Source organism: Talpa occidentalis, unplaced genomic scaffold (assembly GCF_014898055.3).
Source record: "Talpa occidentalis isolate TD23 unplaced genomic scaffold, MPIMG_talOcc4v2.1 talOcc4.5, whole genome shotgun sequence".
NCBI lineage: Eukaryota > Metazoa > Chordata > Mammalia > Eulipotyphla > Talpidae > Talpa > Talpa occidentalis.
This window is the reverse complement of record NW_023604861.1, coordinates 121,751,319-121,770,407: the sequence shown is the minus strand read 5'-3', so window position 1 is coordinate 121,770,407 and position 19,089 is coordinate 121,751,319. Positions and strand designations below refer to the sequence as shown.

The 19,089-nt window shown below is 40.4% G+C and overlaps 1 protein-coding gene across 1 annotated transcript; it reads right to left on the bottom strand.

Annotated features, from left to right (window-relative positions):
- Positions 1-1,128: 1,128 nt before the first annotated feature.
- Positions 1,129-18,804, bottom strand: NLRC4 (NLR family CARD domain containing 4). Its single transcript, XM_037526887.1, has 7 exons — positions 18,522-18,804; positions 15,702-17,696; positions 11,580-11,672; positions 8,128-8,298; positions 6,029-6,121; positions 5,265-5,432; positions 1,129-1,421 (listed from the first exon to the last, which is right to left on the bottom strand). Exons 1-7 carry the CDS (start codon positions 18,802-18,804, stop codon positions 1,129-1,131), a joined length of 3,096 nt encoding a protein of 1,031 aa, XP_037382784.1.
- Positions 18,805-19,089: the final 285 nt, after the last annotated feature.

Here is a 19,089-nt window from a genome sequence, read left to right as displayed (position 1 = left end):
CCTCAAATTAAATCTGTTGAAACAAATTTTTCGTAGACTTTTCTTTGTGGGGAAGGGTTATTTTTTGGAAATGTTGAAGAAGAATTTAGAACCTACTACTCTTAATTTCCATAAGCTACAAAAGAATAGAATACGTTTTTTCTTTCTTCATCTCTGAAGTCACAGCTGAAATACATGTATGTATCAGCAACTGGATTTCAAGCCTGTGATTTAGCTGCTCATAAACTGCCAATTTTTTTCTTGACTAAAGAATGTCAATCTATTTTGGGAGTCTGATCTGCATTCAGTATAAAAAATGCTTTCTACATTTCATATTGCTTGAAAAACTGTTTTGACTAAAAAACATACATGGATTTTTCTTTCTGGTTTTATGTAATGTTGGTTTGTTTATTCAGAACTTTTTTTAATGATAATTTATCTTATATTCAGCAAATACTTGTCAAGAGTCTAGCACATGGCAGGCACTGTTTAAAGCAAATATTACATTCTGTAGCAGTTTTTGTGATCTGCTATTTTTGAGACCACAGTGAACACAAAATGAAGGGTTTCTCAAGGAGATGATAATACTAGTAGGAGAAATGAGACACAAAACAATTGCATGTGTCATCAAATTAAACTCCTCCCACTTTCTCCTTTGGTCTTATTTTCCTGGCAGCCTCTTTATTATTGTCTTCCTTTTTTTCTTCAGTGATGAAACCAAAAATGTAGATTCCCATGGACGATACCAGCTAAGAATGTGATAGTGCCATATATCAGTCTAGTATCAGTAAAGGAAGAGAAAGTTTACAAGAGACAAGTTAGGCAGACACTGTGACAAAGGATATTTTTTTTTTTTTTTTTTACATTTTAAAAGGGCAGGTTTATTAGGAAAAGAAGAAAGAAAAAGAGAGGCGCCTGCATACACACAGGTGGGTAGCAGAGCTGCAACTGCTGTTTTGCAAATGAAAAAGGTTTGTGAAAAGAAACACAGGTCACAGGTTGGCAGGAGAGCTGCCTGAGAAGGATAATCTTTAAATGTATAATGGATTGCCATACGCTTCATGAACTATATGAGCAAAGATTTTTAAATCACCAGGACTGAAAATAGTAGGGTCTCCAGAGCATTTATGGGCTTAGGGTACCCTTTATTTAAGCAGTTACTAGTTTAAAATTACCTGTTAGAACACTGAGATCATCATCATCAAATTGCCACCCAACAAGCCTAACTTCTTGCAAAAAAGTTAACTTGGATAACACATGACTAAGTTTTCTGACCAGTGCTGCATCAGGTAAAAATGTTCTAGTGCTGAAATCCAAAAACACTAATTGCTTAAGGTTCTCAAATGCACCCATAAAGGTAAGCCATCCATCACTGCTCACACAATTTCCTGCCAAATCCAACTGCTGTAAGTTTTTCAGGAGGTTCTTTTCAAAAAATGCACCTGTATTTAAAAAAAAAAAAAAATAGTTGGAAACAAAGCAGGTTTTTAAGAGAAATGGCAATGTTTGGACCAGTGCTTGATTCATAAAGAAATTAGAATTCTTTTTTTTTTTTTTTTAGAGGCATGTTATTTATTTATTTATTTGTTTGTTTGTTTTATACATGCACTGGGTACAGTCAGAAGCGCGGGAGGGTGAGAGAATTCACCAGAGCCAGAGCGGGGAGCAGAGCAGGCAGAAGGACCGAAGTACACTGCTGAGGGGAGCAGCGGGTGGCAGGAGAGGTCTGCGCGCCATGTGGGACCCTCCTCTGGTGGCCGGGGAGCAGCCAGGGATCGAACCGGCGCGGCAGAGGCCGCGGGCAGCTTCGCAACCCAGCGCTCAACCTCTGCGCCACCAGGGAGGCCCGAAATTAGAATTCTTTAAGATAGGACAGTGATTGTGAATCTGCTTTATTATAATTACCAGTTTTGTTTTTCCTAAAATGTAAGGGAGTCTGATAGTGTGGCAAACCAATATAGATTAATTTTTTTTTTCTTTTCCTGACTTCCATGGGAGGAAGATTGTTTAAAAATTGAGATGTGAACGATGCTATTAAATATCCAGAACTTGTTTTCAAAGCTGGAGTCAAACCTTGGCAATATTAGGTCATTTCCTCTTTTGTAGAAGCAAATACTTTGTTTGGGTATGGAATGTACCTAACAGTAAATGAGTAAGTGAACCTCCTTCATTATCAAGATTTTGGGTTGGGGGGGGGGTTTTCAGCTTCCCATAGACTTTTCAGGACTTTCCTCATTTCCTTACAGAGTAGGGCCCTCTGAAGTACCTCTTACAAAGGGAAGGTGGAAATCCTAGTCATGACCATAAAGTTAAAGATAATAAAGCCATGGAGGAGTAAAAAAGTAGATTTCTGGGTCTGAAAGACAGTATACATAGAGCAAAGCCCCCATCTTACTGGACTGCCCACTCCAGGACTGTTGCATGAGAGGGAAATAAAAGTTGTTTCATCTGTTAGCCTTGGCAGAGTTGGGCCTCACATTATACCACTTTAGCCGGTGTCCAGCCTAACTTGTATGTATCTCCTCTCTCTATCCCATAGGAGCCCTTCTTTATTCCTTGTGATTTTCTCCCTGCTCTCATACCTCATGTTCATGTCTTTTTTTGCCCTTGCTTTTTTCCCATGTACTTTCTAGCATAGCTTGCACTCAGTCAAAATGTTATTGCTAGTTAAGAGTGTCTGTATATAAGGCTCCTTCCCCAAAGAACAAATTCTTTTCTCCTTGACTAGGAGAACGGATTACACCACCTAAAAGGGCAAACAGTTTTTACAAACTATCTGCTAAGGTTTAAGAATGGACTCAATAGGAGACTGACTTGGGTTATTATTAGAATGTGAAGCGCAGGAAACATGAACAAGCAACAATCCATAATCGAAGGGCATGCATTTTGTTAATCAGTGTTTACGTCACCACATGTAACAGACTATTTCTAAGAGAAAAGAATCTGACGGTTAGAGCTACGGGTATGGAGATTGTAGGTGGCTCGATCCCAATTCCAGGCAAAATCTCAAATACTCTGGGCCTCCCCGGTGGTGCAGCGGTTGAGCGCTGGGTTGTGAAGCTGCCCACAGCCTCTGCAGCGTCAATTCAATCCCCGGCCTCCGGGTGAGGGTCCCACATGGCACGCAGACCTCTCCTGCCACCCGCTGCTCCCTTCAGCAGTGTACTTCATCAATCTGCCTGTTCTGCTCTCCACTCTGGCTCTGGTGAATTCTCTCACCCTCCTGTGCTCCTGATTGTACCCCAGTGCTTGTATAAATAAATAAATAAATCTTTTTTTTAAAAAAAATCTCAAATACTCTGGCTAGATACATTCAGATCTTTGAAGGTTTCCTGTATCCTAAAGAAAACTCTAGTATTGCTAGTAGTTCGTGTCTCTGACATTCATTTATTCACAAGCATTTTGAGTACCTATACCACAGATTGTGCTAGGTGCTGTGTATGTGAAAAGTACAGACACGGTCCCTGTCTCATTGGGCTTACAATAACTGTGAAAACATAAAGTAATGAGATGGATGATAGGTGCTGTGGTAGGTCAGGGCGCCCTAGGAACAACCACAAGAATAGACCTTTCAACTCCATTTTGTTCCCGGAACATGGCAGTCGAACTTATATGCTCCCAGAGGAAAACTGAAGGATCCTTTTCAGGAGAAATTGAAGACCTGACAAAAAAGACCTGACAAAGGAAGAGCCTTTGGTTTTTTTTGCTTTTGTTTTCCTCATCACTGCAAAATGAAACTAACCAGTTGAAAAGTCATCCCAGCTCTCTCAGGCACACAGTACTTCCTATCAACTTGTGCCTCATTTAAAATATGAAGAGAATAGTAGAATACAAGCATTTGGAAGAAGCTCCAACAGAGACAGAGACTAAAAGTCAACCAAAACACTCTGGACAAGTGAGGCAACCTAAGGGAAAGGGAAAACAAACTTTTAAAACTTAATTTTTTCCAGTTTTCTAAAAAGTGTCTATATCTGCCCAACAAAAATAGGTGCTTTTTTTTTTTTTAATGTCAATAAAGAACATGAAGGAGTTTGAAAAAATAAAAAGAGGATGTCAGGATTCATGTAGCAGAATGATCTGGTCCAGGATTTATCAGTGTCTAGAACACAAATTGGATCTGTGGTGATTCATGTTATGGAAACAAATTGGAGGTAGTGAGGGTATATAAGTTTTTACCTTGAAGAGAAGGAGAAAGAGAATGATAACTAAAGGAGGAAGCTAGGATTCAGGGAAGGTTGTCTTTAAAATCGTAGATATGCACCCCTATATTCATTACAATAGTATTCACAATGGCCAAGATAGGGAAACAACCCATGTGCCCATCCATGAATGACTGGATGAAGATGTGTTGTATAATATATATGGATGTGGAGTATGACTCAGCTATTAAAAAATATTTTTTTACAGATACCTTTTGCAACAGTATGAGTGGATTTTGAGTAGATTGTGCTGCGTGAAATAAGTCAGAAGAAAGACCAATACCATGATTTCACTCGTGGAAGAAAGAAACAATGCAAACAAAAAAGACTTCTGATAACAGAATGGTAGTTACCACAGAGAAAGGAGTTTGGGGGTGGGTGGAACAGTTAGAGCGGGTCATTTGGATGATGGTGGATGGAAAACCAGACCAGCCAGCATTAATCAGCCAACCAAGTGAGGAGCCACGTTGGAAGCAGAAAGTTCTGCAGCCCTAGCCAACATGTAGACTGCAGTCTCCTTACAGAGCCTAAACCAGAGCCCCAAATTCCTGGCCCATAGACACTAATATTTTTTGTTGTTGTATTAAGCCACTGAGATTTGAGGTAATTTGTTACATAGATATTGATAACTATTACAGATAGCATGGGGACTCTTTAGCAATTCCCTGAGATTGGTGGTGTCTTCAGTCATTTATGTAGCTCTATTTTTTCCTGGATTATGTCACAGCTATGACCCCATGTAGATTAAGCTGCATTTACCTTTACATATTTTGAATACCCAATAGGTGACTTAAAAATAATTCCCAAGATTGAAGAATCTTTGTTGAATTTCAGATGGTTGAGGCTAGGAAGAGCAATTACCAAGATAATACATATTGTCATAAAATGTGAGTGTTTTTTCCTTTAATTCTATAGGTGAAATGCTTAAAAATCTAAAGGTGGGGTAGTGCTTTAAATCATTTTTACCCCTTAATATAAATGAATTTTCCTTAAATACATTGTATAAGAAGGGAGGAGGCAAAATAAACACATAAATAAAACCAACTGAAGAACTTTGTTAGGGCTAACTTCTTTCTCTTGGCTTACCTAAAATTCTAATCTCTTCATCTGTGAGTCTCCAGTTTTTCAGTCCAAGCTTGACCAGCTGTGGGGCACCCTCCAGTTGCTTCAATAGGCTCTTCAGGCTAACTTGCACATCACTCCCCCAGGGCAGCATCAGCATCTTTAGCTGGTCCAGAACGTTCAGCCTGTCAACTTGAAGAATAAGCAGTTCAGGAATTGGATCCATCTCAAAGTTGACTGGGGATGTGGAAGAAGAAATGATCTTTATCTCTGTAGCCTACTAATTGAGGTGAAAAATCTACTTATTTTTTAGTTAATATTTTCATGGAAAGTGCTCAAGAATATGCAAGCATACAGAATAGTATAATGAAACTGTAAATACTAATAAGCCAACAATCAGCAAACAAATCATGGGTAATATTGCTTCATCCTTATCAAATTCCTCATTGTTAGTTCCTTTTTTAAAAAAACAATCACAATTATCATTAAACTATAAATCTCACTAACTCTAAGCAAATCCGTGTTGAACACTAGTTACTCCCAGACATAGCCCCTAAAAGGAGGCAAGCAGGTAGGAGCCTCAGGTGCAATAAGCATGAGAAAACTAGTGATTCAAAAGCCTTGGACCTGTATTTAAGGGCACTGTAAATAAGGGCTACATGAATTTGCTAAGCTTCATCTAGTAAGGCACATGTGGGCAAAAGAAACCTCATTACTCAACCAATGTTTCTCTTACTATCCAGTAAATATATTGAAGTATCTAATTTTGACTCAATTATAATTCTTACTCAGTTCATGTAGTGCTTCATTTCCATCCTTTTCCAGGTGATTTTCAGATAAACCAAGAACACTCAATTTGGACAAATTGTGAAGATTCTGAGCTGAAAATAAATTCAAAACACAAAGTCTTACAAATAATTATATATGCATTTTAAGATATCCTTTGGTGAAATTATGCAAACCATCATTTGACTTGAATAATTATTTTCAAAGATATCTAAACAGGTTTAAATCCCAATTCCCATGACTATGACCAAGTGAACAGATATTTTCCGTCCTTAGTTTCAGCTAATAAATTCCAGGTGATATATATAGCCTAAAGCAGCAAAGAATGTAGTTGCTATGTCAATACAGTAAAGTCACTCCATTTCTCTTTAAGCCTCATTGTCTTCCTAATGTAGAATGAGGAAGATGAACTAGGTAAACTGAAGGTGCTTCCAATTTTAAAATGCCTTATCAAGCAAGAGTAAAAGGAATGAAAAACAAGATGAGTTGTTACATGTGTATTTCAGCTTAGGTGATTTTGTTAAGGCCATAGTTGCAATGTTAATAATAAAAAAGTTTTTAAAAAGATGAGAACGAAGGAACACAAATACAAAAATGAAGATTGAAATCTACCCATATAAATAAGCACATTAAATGTAAATGCACCAAACACTGCAATTAAAAGGCAGAGATAATTAGGCAGGATTTTTGTTTTAAAGCAAGAACCAACTCCATGCTATAGATGTATTTTAATTAACACAATTATGTTGAAGTAATAAATAAGGAAAAGTATTTTACATAAACATACTAATCATAAAAGGCCATCACTGTAGCTAAGAACTGCTTAGTTCACTTCAGATATTTATAATGATTGCTTAATCTAGTTGAAGTTCTCCCAACACTGATTAGAAAAATCTTTTAAAAAATTAGTCAAGCATTTCATTAATATATTCTTATTACAGCATTAGCTATTATTTTTAATCACATGAACTCTTCTTAGAATAAAATATGCTGGGGGTTGGTCCTTTAATAAAAAAAACCCATGGAATTTTTTCTTCAAAGCATACAGTTGCTATATTTGGTTCTAAACCTGTTTATTCTCAGTGATAAGTAGAGAAGCAGAGGAATATGTGCATCATGTTCCCTAAGTTTGTCATGTGTTTCTCTTTTGATTTCTGCTAGCATACAAATGATTTCCTTAATAATTTTTTACAGATTCCCATCAGTTTAATATACTGTTTTTTAGAGAGGGTTTTACCAACTTTCTTCCAAAAACCTACATTTAAAAATATCTGAGGTGATGGGCCTCCCCGGTGGCGCAGCGGTTGAGCGCTGGGTTGCAAAGCTGCCCGCAGCCTCTGCAGCACCAGTTCGATCCCCGGCTGCTCCCCGGCCACCAGAGGAGGGTCCCACATGGTGCGCAGACCTCTCCTGCCGCCCGCTGCTCCCCTCAGCAGTGTACTTCGGTCCTTCTGCCTGCTCTGCTCCCCGCTCTGGCTCTGGTGAATTCTCTCACCCTCCCGCGCTTCTGACTGTACCCAGTGCATGTATAAACAAAACAAACAAACAAACAAACAAATAAAATATGCCTCTATAAAAAAAAATAAAAAAATTAAAAAAAAAAATATATCTGAGGTGAGTATAGCCGGTTTATCCAGAAATACGCAAAGGCTTCTCATACTAGGTGTCCATACCTTTTGGAAGCTCAAGACTCAAGTCTTTATTATATCATACATTAACTCTGTCTTAGCAGGGCAATGGGTAAAATTGGAAGGCCTGAGCACATCTAAGGAAGTCCTCTCTGCTTCTCAATCATTTATTCAATCAAATATTTATTAGATAGTTCTGATATGATAAGCAGGACATGTACCAAGCACTTCTTATTTTCTCCCTCTTCACTGTCCCTAAAAATTATATTCAATAATTCCGAAATTCTATTATCTATAGTATCTTTTTGTTTCAGTTATGGAGAAAATAATTTAAAACAAGTAAGATGATACTAGAAGTCTTTATTATCTTTTCCAATTTCTCTAAATATTACATTTCCTTTGACAAACAGTTTGAGTTAATATAAAAATAACACATTCTTTTACATTATTCTACAATTAATACGCATAGTTACCTAGGGCCTTGATGGCATTTGCCGAAAGGCAGCAAGAGACTAATTGGATTTCTTCAAGGCTGCAGGGCTGAGCTGACAAAGACTTTACAATGTAATCCATTCCCTCCCCAATGTCAGACAAGTGGCTCAAACAAAGTAAGCATATCTTCTTCAGGTTTGTCAAACCTTCAGCTGAAAAAAGAAAAGAAAATGCATTAGAGACACCAAGTTAATTTGATTTAACATAGATTAATGGACTGAAAAGAAGGTAAAGAACAATAGCATAGAGATCTTTCCTTGCCCTTTCAGTAGAAACCTTGTGTTATAAAGAACCAAAGAGAGTTTTTCTTACTATCATTTTTCAGTCTACATAAAAGGTTACTTATGCATTTCTTAGGCATTTTCTTAGTAGCATGAGTAAGAATATTGATGAAGCAAATGTGTAGCATTTTGATGGGTATCAATGTATACTTTGATACAAAACTTATTTGCTTAGAATTAAGCCTTCTGGCAGCTCTTTCCCTTTAATCCCCTCAAAAATCTTAGAAGAGGTGAAGGTTGAATTCAGAAGGGCAGTGTGGGACTTAAGTTCCTTTGTATATTTCTAGTGTAACTATTTATAGCCTTACTTGGATTGCATGATATGGGTTCTGCCTGATACTATACAATGAAGACTATATCCAGTACAACATTAACCATGCAACATTTCTCTATTAACCAGGAGACAGATTTATTTCATATCAATAGTACAGTGGAAATAAGTCTTAACGTATCCCTCTTTGGTCTAAAGCTGGTATGGAGTTTAAGATAAAGTAGACATACCTTTGCATCATTAAAATATTTCCTTGATTGTACTCTAAACTAATAGGAAATAAATGTACTGTTTAAATAATGACAGCCTTGTGGAATTTAGAGAAGGTTGTAGATAGTGTATGCAATGTATTTAGTATGATGTATATTACATAATAAGTAAATATTAGTTTTTGTCATGAGAGTACACACAGCTTGGAAGTTGTAAACACAAATTTTGCACAGTTTGATTCCTGGATCCTAAATAACTTAATAACTCTGTAAACCGGGGCAAGTTATTCAATATCTTAACTGTGTTCTCAGGGATAATTACACTGTATACTAGGACTAAGGTGAGGATCCATTGAAAGGAAGTATGTAAATGTGTCCAGTATAGTTTCTAATCATTGCACAGTAACTATTTAATAAATGGTAAATTCTTTTTTTTTTATAGAGGCATGTTTATTTATTTGTTTGTTTGTTCATTTTGTTTATACATGCACTGGGTACAGTCAGAGGCGCGGGAGGGTGAGAGAATTCACCAGAGCCAGAGCGGGGAGCAGAGCAGGTAGAAGGACCGAAGTACACTGCTGAGGGGAGCAGCGGGCGGCAGGAGAGGTCTGCGCGCCATGCAGGACCCTCCTCCGGTGGCCGGGGAGCAGCTGGGGATCGAACCTGCGCCGCAGAGGCTGTGGGCAGCTTCGCAACCCAGTGCTCAACTGCTGCGCCACCGGGAAGGCCCAATAAATGGTAAATTCTTATAAAATAAGACTGGTTTATTCAAGCTCAGACTTTGATTCCTTAATAATTCAACCAGATTATCTGAGCTAGGTATTTTTGAGCCCTTTCTATCATTGGAGAAAACTTGGGCAAGTCAATAGATTCTCTTAAGTTCCAAAGCAGTAAAACAGGAGAGTTGGACTAGATTGTTTCCGGTTCTTTTCAGTCCAATATTCTGTGTAAATCATAGGCATGTTGTAGGTGTTTGCTGAACACTGAAATAAACTGATTTATTCTTATGTAGGCTATGTGATGGAAAAATGTTGGTCATGTTTTAAATATCAGATAGGGTTGACTTTAGGCAGGAAACAATGAAAAAAAGAACAAAGCTAGGAACATATTACAAAGGGCTTAAATTGGAGGAGGGTAACAGTAGGGGGATTGGAGAAAACAGATTCAAGTGGAATCCTCCCTATCCTGGAGGGTCTGGTTCCCTATGTTTCTGTAAATCATGTGTTCTGCTTGTGTTTCTGAAGTTTTCTTGATCCACATTCATTCCTGTGTGTCTAATCCATTTTATTTAGTTATAAAACCACAGCATAAATTTTTTTCAAAATTTATTTTAAAGATTTATTTATTTATTTATGCAAGAACTGGGGTACAGGCCAGAAACGTGGGAGGGTTAGAGAATTCACCAGAGACAGAGCGGGGAGCAGAACAGGCAGATGGATGGAAAATACTGCTGAGGGGAGCAGCAGGCGAGACAAGAGAGGTCTGCCACACCATGTGGGTATCTCCCTGGCTAGTCGGGAATTGAACCCGCCATTGGGGAGGCCCCATAGTATAAACCTTTTAATACTGTTTCTATGTGTTAGGTACACAGAGCCAGGTAGCAAGGGAAATAAAAACATACCATGGGGCTCCCTGGTGGTGCAAGGGGTTAAGACACAGCACTATGAAGCTATCCGCAGCCACTGCAGCATGAGTTCGAGATCCCCAGCCAGGGAGGAGACCCACATGGTGCAGCAGACCTCGCCTAAATCACCTGCTGCTCCCCTCAGGAGTGTATTTCAGTCTACCTGTTCTCTGTTCCCTGCTCTGTTTCTGGTGAATCCTCTCACCCGCCCCACACCTCTGGCCTGTTTCTCAGTTCTTGTATGCATGAATAAATAAATGTTTTAAAAAAATACCATGACAGGACCTCCCCGGTGGCGCAGCGGTTGAGCGCTGGGTTGCGAAGCTGCCCGCAGCCTCTGCAGTGCCCGTTTGATCCCCGGCTGCTCCCCGGCCACCGGAGGAGGGTCCCACATGGCGCGCAGACCTCTCCTGCCGCCCGCTGCTCCCCTCAGCAGTGTACTTCAGTCCTTCTGCCTGCTCTGAATAAATGTTTAAAAAAAAAATACCATGACATCTACTCCCCAAAGGGTTATAATCCAGTAGTGTACAATTTACTTGGAACTACATGTTAAAGGATTAGCATGGAAGTAGAGTAAGATGTCTAGGAAAAGCAGTGTGGTCACCAGTATATCAAGGCATCCTTCCCTTGTATAGTCGCAGCTAGTGAGTGTCAGAGTCTTATGTTAATTGTCTTTATTATCAAGTTTTAAAAATATTAATTGAATTTATTTTAAGTATTGAATATTAAGCCTATTGAATTTTTTAAAAGATTTACTTATTTATACATACAAGAGCTGGGGTAGAGGCCAGAGACGCAGGGGGCTGAGAGGATTCACTAGAGACAGAGTGGGGAACAGAATAAACAGATCTACTGAAATACAGTGTTGAGGGGAGCAGCAGGCAAGACAGGAGAGGTCTGCTGCACCATGTGGGTTTCTCCCTGGCCGGCCGGGGATCAAACTCACGCTGCAGAGGCTGCCGATTGCTTCATAGTGCAGTGCTTAACCCCTGCGCCACCAGGGAGGCCCTTGAATATTTTTTAATATGAGAGAAAACAAAAATCTTACCTAGTTTTATAGCATCTTCCTCATTCATCTTAATGTTGTCTAGTATGAGCTCTGTAAGGTTCTTCAAATTACCTAAGTTTTCAGTCAAGCCTCCTACCAAAAGAAAAGAAATTGGAATATGTTTAGCTGTTATTTACTGAATTTCTATTATCAAAAGATTCTAAATGAAATTGTCACAAAAAAAATTTTTTTTTTTGGTCAGAGGTGGACTTTTTAGCTATAAGCATGTTCTCCAAATATGGAATTAAACTAGAAAACAATAACAGAAATGTAAAAGGGAGGATTCCAAACGCTTGGAAATTAAACAACACACTTTTAAATAATCATGGGTCAAATAGTAGTCTCAAGGAAAAATGAGCCAATATTTTGAAAAATGCATGAACAGAAATAAAACATCAATATCTACGGTTATCTACCGTCTGAACAATGCTTAAACGGAGATTTAGAGCACTGAAAGTTTATTTTAGAGATGAAATCACAGCGCCCCCTGTCAGTAAGCAGAAAGTAGTTCAACTCTGGAATTTGCTGCTGCTGCTGCTGCTGTGTGTATTTATTATATATATATTTATACACACACATATATAGAAATTAAAAGACAAAAAAATGCAACACCTGGCAACTTAAGATTTCAAGAAATATGACATCACAAGGACAACAATAAGATAAAAAAAATAAAGAAGCACTTCAAGAACTATCTGACTCCATTAGGAAAGTCAATATTGGGATAATGGGTGTTCCAAAAGGTGAAGACACAGAGAGGGGAATAGAGAGCTCATTCAAGGAAATAATAGGGTCTCCCTGGTGGTGCAAGAGGTTAAGACGCAACCTATGAAGCTTCCGCAGCCTCTGCAGCGCAAGTTCAATCCCCTATCAGGGAGATACGCACATGGCGCAGCAGACCTCTCCTGACTCACCTGCTGCCCCTCTCAGCAGTGTATTTCAGTAGATCTGTCTGTTCTGTTCCCCACTCTGTCTCTGGTGAATCCTCTCACCCACCCCCGCCTCTGGCCTGTACCCCAGTGCTTGTATGAATAAATAAATCTTTAAAAAAAAAAAAAAAGAGTTCAAGACAAATATTGAAGGTGGCTAGAGAAGAAAAATAGGTAACTTCTAACTCCTTCAGGCTTTCATCAGTCTTCTCAGCAGAAAATCTACAGTTATGGAGAGAGTGGAATGGCATATTCAAAATAGCAGCAAAAATTGCCAGCCAAGATTACTATATCCTAAAAGACTTTCTTTCAGATATGATGGGGAAATAAATATTTTAGGAGAGAGAAAATAAAAGAGTTTGTCAGCATAACACATCTACTACCAGAAATGTTGAAAGAAGTTCTCCTAAATATACTGAAGAGAAAAAAGCTTTAATAATTTTTCGGCAAGGAAATAGGTATTTAGAGCTAGAACATTAAAGACAAAATGGCAATAGTAAGCCCTCATATTAATAATTATCCTTCATATAAATCAAGCAAACTCACCAATAGAAAGGCACAGAGTGGCTGGTTGGATCAGAAAATAAAACCCAACATTCTTTTGGCCCCAGGAGATCCATTTGAGCTCCAAAGATGAACATAAGCTCAATGCAAAAGGTTAAAAAACAATCCAAGGGGCCTCCCTGGTGGCACAAGAAGTTAAGACACAGCACTGTGAAGCTATCTGTAGCCACTGCAGCTCAAGTTCAATCCCCGGCCAGGGAGGTGGCCCACATGGCGCAGCAGACCTCGCCTGACTTGCCTGCTGCTCCCCTCAGCAGTGTATTTCAGTCAATCTGCCTGTTTTTTTTCCCCACTCTGTCTCTGGTGAATCCTCTCACCCCACCCCATACTTCTGGCCTGTACCCCAGTTCTCATATGCATGAATAAATGAATCTTTAAAAAAAACAATTGTACAAGAAAATGGTACCCTAAAAAAGGAAAGGATAGTGCTACATATATCAGATGAAATGGACTTTCAGCTTAAAAAGGAATGAGCTGGGAGGATTCTGAGGAGACTCCATAAGGCAAAAATAGAAACCAACCTTAGGTATGAATATTAAGGACCTAGATTTTATATACAAAAAACAGTAAGCACTGGTTACAGACTCAGCATCTAAAAGGACTAGAGAAATAACGTTATTATAACAGTAGGACAGATGGGGCTCTGTGCCCTGCTGGAGATTTTGTGACGTATCCAAAGAGTGTTGCAACAGATCTTGAAGCTCAAGCTAATTGTTTCCAAGTAAGGATATGGGTCCACAGTTGCCAAAACTATAATTTTCAAGAGAAATAAGAAACCTGTACTTTCACGTGATATCTCCCAATTTCAAAATGCTGGCAACTCCTGGGAGAAGAGTCACGGCTAGGGTGCAAGGATAGGAAAGGAGACTTCTCTTTGTAAATTGTTTTATAATTCGGACCATGTGAATATATTACTCAAAAAATTTTCATCTTAAATATTAGCAATAAAATATTGGCAAACATTAAAGATAACGTACTAAATACTATATAGGCCAAATTCAGCACATAGGCAACCAGTTTGCAAGATCAGCACAAAGGAAGAGCCATTAAGAGAAGCTAGTGAACTTCCCAACACAGAAAGTAGCCCAGTATAGTATGGGTTACTGTCCCAAATCTTGTAGAAAAGAGGGTGCAAAGGGCCTCCCTGGTGGTGCTGCAGTTGAGCGCAGCGCCGTGAAGCTGTGCACAGCCTCTGCAGCGCTGGTTCAATTTCCAGCCAGCAAGGGAGATACCCACATGGCTTGGCAGACCTCTCCTGCCTCGCCCGCTGCTCCCCTTAGCAGTGTCTTTGGTCCATCTGGCTGTTCTGCTCCCCTCTCTGTCTGTGGTGAATCCTCTCACCCTCCCACATATCTGGCCTGTACCCCATTTTTTATATAAATAAATATTTAAAAAACTAGTTCCTTCTCTTTAAAAAAAAAAGAGGGTGCAAAAGATACTAAATTTTTGCAAAAGATTCTAAATTCCTAAAATGATAGAAAATGTTCTCTACAGAGTGACACATAAGACATAGTCAAAGGGAACATTGCTTGTGAATGAAAACTAGCCCCAGATCACAGTCAAATCGAGGAAGGCCCCTGCTGACCCTTAGCTTCACACCAGACAGCAGCCCCTGCTCTGAGCCACGGTCTACACCAAAAGGGCAGACACTCGCCTTTGGTGTCGTTTTGAATTTGGGGAAGTTCCCCTTTCCCAGAAAGATTGTCCCCATATATATGTGTCTGAAATCTAAAGTGTCTTCATTTTAGACAGTTTATTGCCCAAATCTTCTTTCACAATGAGCAATACATGGGGTGAGGGTGGAGCTATATAGGCTACAGTTTCCTAGGCTGAGAATCTAGTAACACAATTACTCACTACTCCTGCCGGTTTCTTGGGCAGGCTGGATTTCTTCCGAACTTGAAGGGGAAAAGTTCCCCCATGGCAAGAGAGCAGTGGGTGCTGGGTGGACATAGAGAAGCTGACAAGGGGAAGAGTTCACTGAAGACAAGCTTAGCCTGCTACTACTACTACTACTACTACTACTACTACTACTACTACTACACACACACACACACACACACACACCCATTTTACTTCATCAGACTATGTAGCTGCAGCTCTGGGACTCCTTCCTAGGACCTCCAATCTGACAACCTTCCCTCCACATGGATCTTTCCCCTCACTCCTCCACCTTCCTTTCAAGTCCTGACACTTAGTAGAAATTAGTAGAAAATTTTAAGCAAAACTACATGATATCTAGGGCCTCCCCGGTGGCGCAGCGGTTGGGCGCTGGGTTGCGAAGCTGCCCGCGGCCTCTGTAGCGCCGGTTCGATCCCTGGCTGCTCCCCGGCCACCGGAGGAGGGTCCCACATGGCACGTAGACCTCTCCTGCCGCCCGCTGCTCCCCTCAGCAGTGTACTTCGGTCCTTCTGCCTGCTCTGCTCTCCGCTCTGGCTCTGGTGAATTCTCTCACCCTCCTGTGCTTCTGACTGTACCCAGTGCTTGTATGCATGTATGTATCAATCAATCAATCAATAAATAAATCTTAAAAAAAAAAAAACAAAAAAAAAAAACTACATGATATCTAATTTTTCCACAGTACTTAGCCAGATTTAATTATAGTTTAAATTGCTGATGTTTATAATACCTGGTGGCCGTTGTGTCTGTAGGTCATGAATACTCAAGGTTTTCAGGTTGGCCACAGATGTGATGCCCTGCTCGTCTTCTACAGTAAGGGGACTGGCTTGTACCACCAGGGATTGGATGTTCTTACAGGTGCAGAGGACCAAACTGAAGCTTCCAGCAAGGCCGGCACATCTCTTAATGTTCAGCCTGAGGTTTGTGGCAGAGCTGCATATCTTTCCCAGGTATTTGATGTCTTTCTTATGCAACTTGCTGAAATCCTGGAGGGTGACCTCCAGAGTCTTGAATTCCTGCTTCCAGTTGAAGAACAAAGATACAGCCTTGTTGGGAATGTAGGTTCTTGAGGACTCTTCCATGTGGGTCTTGCTTGTGTCATCTGGGGTGTTGTCCTGCGCAGCTGTAGTTCCCCCATAGAAGTCCAATTTAATGAAATCCAGAGCACTTGCACAATTAGGTAAGTGTTCAAAGAAGTCAAATAAATAATCAGGGATGTTCTCTGAGTGGATATATAAACTTTTACCACTAAAGAAATCTTCAAATTCTTGGCTCAGAGCTGATTTGGATATACTCTCTTGGAATAAATTGATGCCACATTCTGTAAAGGAATTGATGCTCAAGCCTTTCAGAATTTCTTGCTCAGAGGTGTTTTTCAAATTTTGCATAGAATCCCACCTCCAGAGAGGCTTCTTGGTGATGGGAAGCCCATGGAGGTTGCCGTGTTGATACACTGCTGCAAGGTGTTTGATAACCATCCTGGTGGCGGTGGTGGATGACCCACACGTGTACAGGAGCAGGTTGCTGTACTTGGATATAATGTCTGAAATGCAAACCATTTTCTGTAAGTGACCATTCCCTTTGGTTACCTCCTCAGGCTGTCCAGATGTCAATAAAACGCTGAGTCTGCGTCCTGCTACATACTCCTGGAATGACTTGTGGAAGAATTTATACTTTGGCTTGAACCGTTGCGCTGTGTATTTACAGAGAAGCGCAGTTGTGAGTAGGACGTGCTCATTCACGCAGGAAATGTCATCCGGTTCGAAATCAAACTTGTGGGAGAACACGCCGTCCAGAGCCAGATCTCCACAGTGATCCAGGCTCCGGGTGAAGTCGCCTGCAGCCACCCCTTTCCGCTTGTGCTTGTTTTTATGTATCAACAGATCATAGAAGGTGCGGAACAGCGTTGTCTGTGTATATGAGTGGAACTCACTTTCCCCCATCTGGATCGCGCAAGTGATGACCACAAAGAGAGGGGTCTTCATCAGATTCCTCAAGCACCTGGATTTCTGGATTTGAAGCAACATGCCTTCCGCGAACTCCTTTATCAGGACTTCCCGGATGAGAGCCTGGGCACTCTCCATGGTCATGTCCCCCACCTCAACGATCAGGGCCCCAAACTGCCTGATGTACCTCAGGCATTCCGTGGTGGTGGTGACGATGACCCTGTTCTTAAAGCGGTGGTTTTCCTTTATCAGGGCTTCGATTTCTGGGCAGTTCTGGGTGTTGAATTCATTGTAGCCATCAAGGAGAAAAAGAATCTTCTGCCTTTGCTTCAGCAACATGGCCATGAAAGTCGGCTTCCTGATCATGTCAGGTAAATCCAACAGCTGATCACACAGGGTTTCATAGAGTCCACCCTGGGCCCTGCTCAGACGGACAAAGAAGACTAACTTGAACTTGGCCAGAGCCGGGCACTTGCCACAGCCCCAGAGCATGGCAACCCGCTGAAGCAAAGTGGTCTTCCCTTTGCCAGATTCCCCTTCAATGATGCAGGGGCTCTGAAGAGTGTCCAGCAGACTAGTCAAGGTCAGCTGCTCCACACAATGATGGTGCTGGTCCTTCCTCCACAGAACAGGTTCTGTGAAGGTGCTTTTCAAATTAAAGATGATGTCAATATCTTCACCCAAGGGATAGAAGTTCAGAAAAGATGGGGTCTGGTATAACTCTTTTAAATCCTGAGCCAAACGATCTACATCTTCTTCTGACATCTGCTGTAAAAGACCTGTTAGAGAAGAGGTGAGGTTAAAGAGGACCCAACTCTGTGTTTCTCCAGATCCCAGTGTTCAGGGGGAAGGGGGAATCATGCTGAAGATCTTCTGTTGACATTATTCTCCTTCCCTCATTCTTATCTGAAGGAATAGAGAAAAGTGTCCCATATACCCAGCAGAAATACCTAAATTCCTGTTTCTCCCTGTCTTCATTTCCCTCATGCCCTTTGGTCTTGTTTTCTCCTTTCTGCTGGCAAATATTATAGCAGTTGCTTGGAAATGAGAGGAGCTTGCATTTGGGTCAGGAAAATGGATGAGGATAGTGGGATGTAAGGAAGAATACTGGCTAGGGTAACTTTCTGTAGGTCAAGTCTTGACCTTGATTAACCACTGTCACGAAATATTTACTAATTTAAAGAAAACTCAATATTTTGTGAAAAGCAGAATCCTTCTCCTTGAGTCAACCAGGCTCTCTTCACCATGGCGTTTGGATCATGGAGTAGTCAGTAGTGGGGTTGCTCACGCGCAGATGGTCCTCATTAAACCAGGAGAGTGGGGAACCACCAACACACTGACTTCTCAAGGGCTGTTATTGTCCAGTTTGACTTTGAAGTGAGGCTGTACTAACTCATTTATTCCCTGACCGTGGAGTTATATACTATTTGTCTTTACCATTAAATCATTTAATGGGAGTGATTCCTGAGAGTGTCTCAGCATTTCCATAGCATGAGCCAAAGCCCACTGCCCATTGATGGGAAGAGGAAGGAGAGCAAATGCTCTGTTATGGGGATTATGGTTTATTCTATTTGTAGAACAGATGCAATCACATTGATACTTACTTTGTCCATTCAGGTCTTGAAATAGAGGATAGTTCCACTTTTCAAGAGATTTAAGAAAGAGGTTACAGGCCTCTGAACCCTTCTTCAAAATCATGTGAATGATGCCTCTCCCAGCATCCTGCTCTACCTTCTCACAGCAAATATTGTTTACTTCTTCGAAGTTCAGAACATTCCATACAAATAGGTCATCCACAATTTGTTTTATGACAGTTATTCCCATCCTTTGAATGAGTTCTTGACTATTCTCCTTTATGAAATTCACTGAGGAGATGGAGGAAAACATACATAATTATTTACATAAAATGTTCATATTGGCGTCAAATTGACAAAACATTAAGATCATGCATTTTTAAACGTTTAGACTTATCTTATTATAGAGGTGCCAAATGCTTGAGTCCTGGGCCTTCAAGAAAAAATCTGCAAAACCTTTTATCTCTAACCCCACAGTCCTTAGTGATCAAGATGGTTTTCCTTTGATAACGAAGCAAGGTGAGGAATTTTATCCCCCAATACAAAAAGCTCCCCAGTGAGGTCAGAGGGTAAGACTATGCCTTTAGAGTAATGAGAA

Excerpts from the sequence above, each read along its gene's own strand:
- NLRC4 (XM_037526887.1), bottom strand. The coding sequence starts at position 18,804 with ATGTTTTCCTCCATCTCCTCAGTGAATTTCATAAAGGAGAATAGTCAA. Across the intron at positions 8,299-11,579 it reads GGAAGATGCTATAAAACTAG|CTGAAGGTTTGACAAACCTG; the intron begins GTAAGATTTTTG and ends TTCTTTTTTCAG. Across the intron at positions 6,122-8,127 it reads AAATGCCATCAAGGCCCTAG|CTCAGAATCTTCACAATTTG; the intron begins GTAACTATGCGT and ends ATTTATTTTCAG.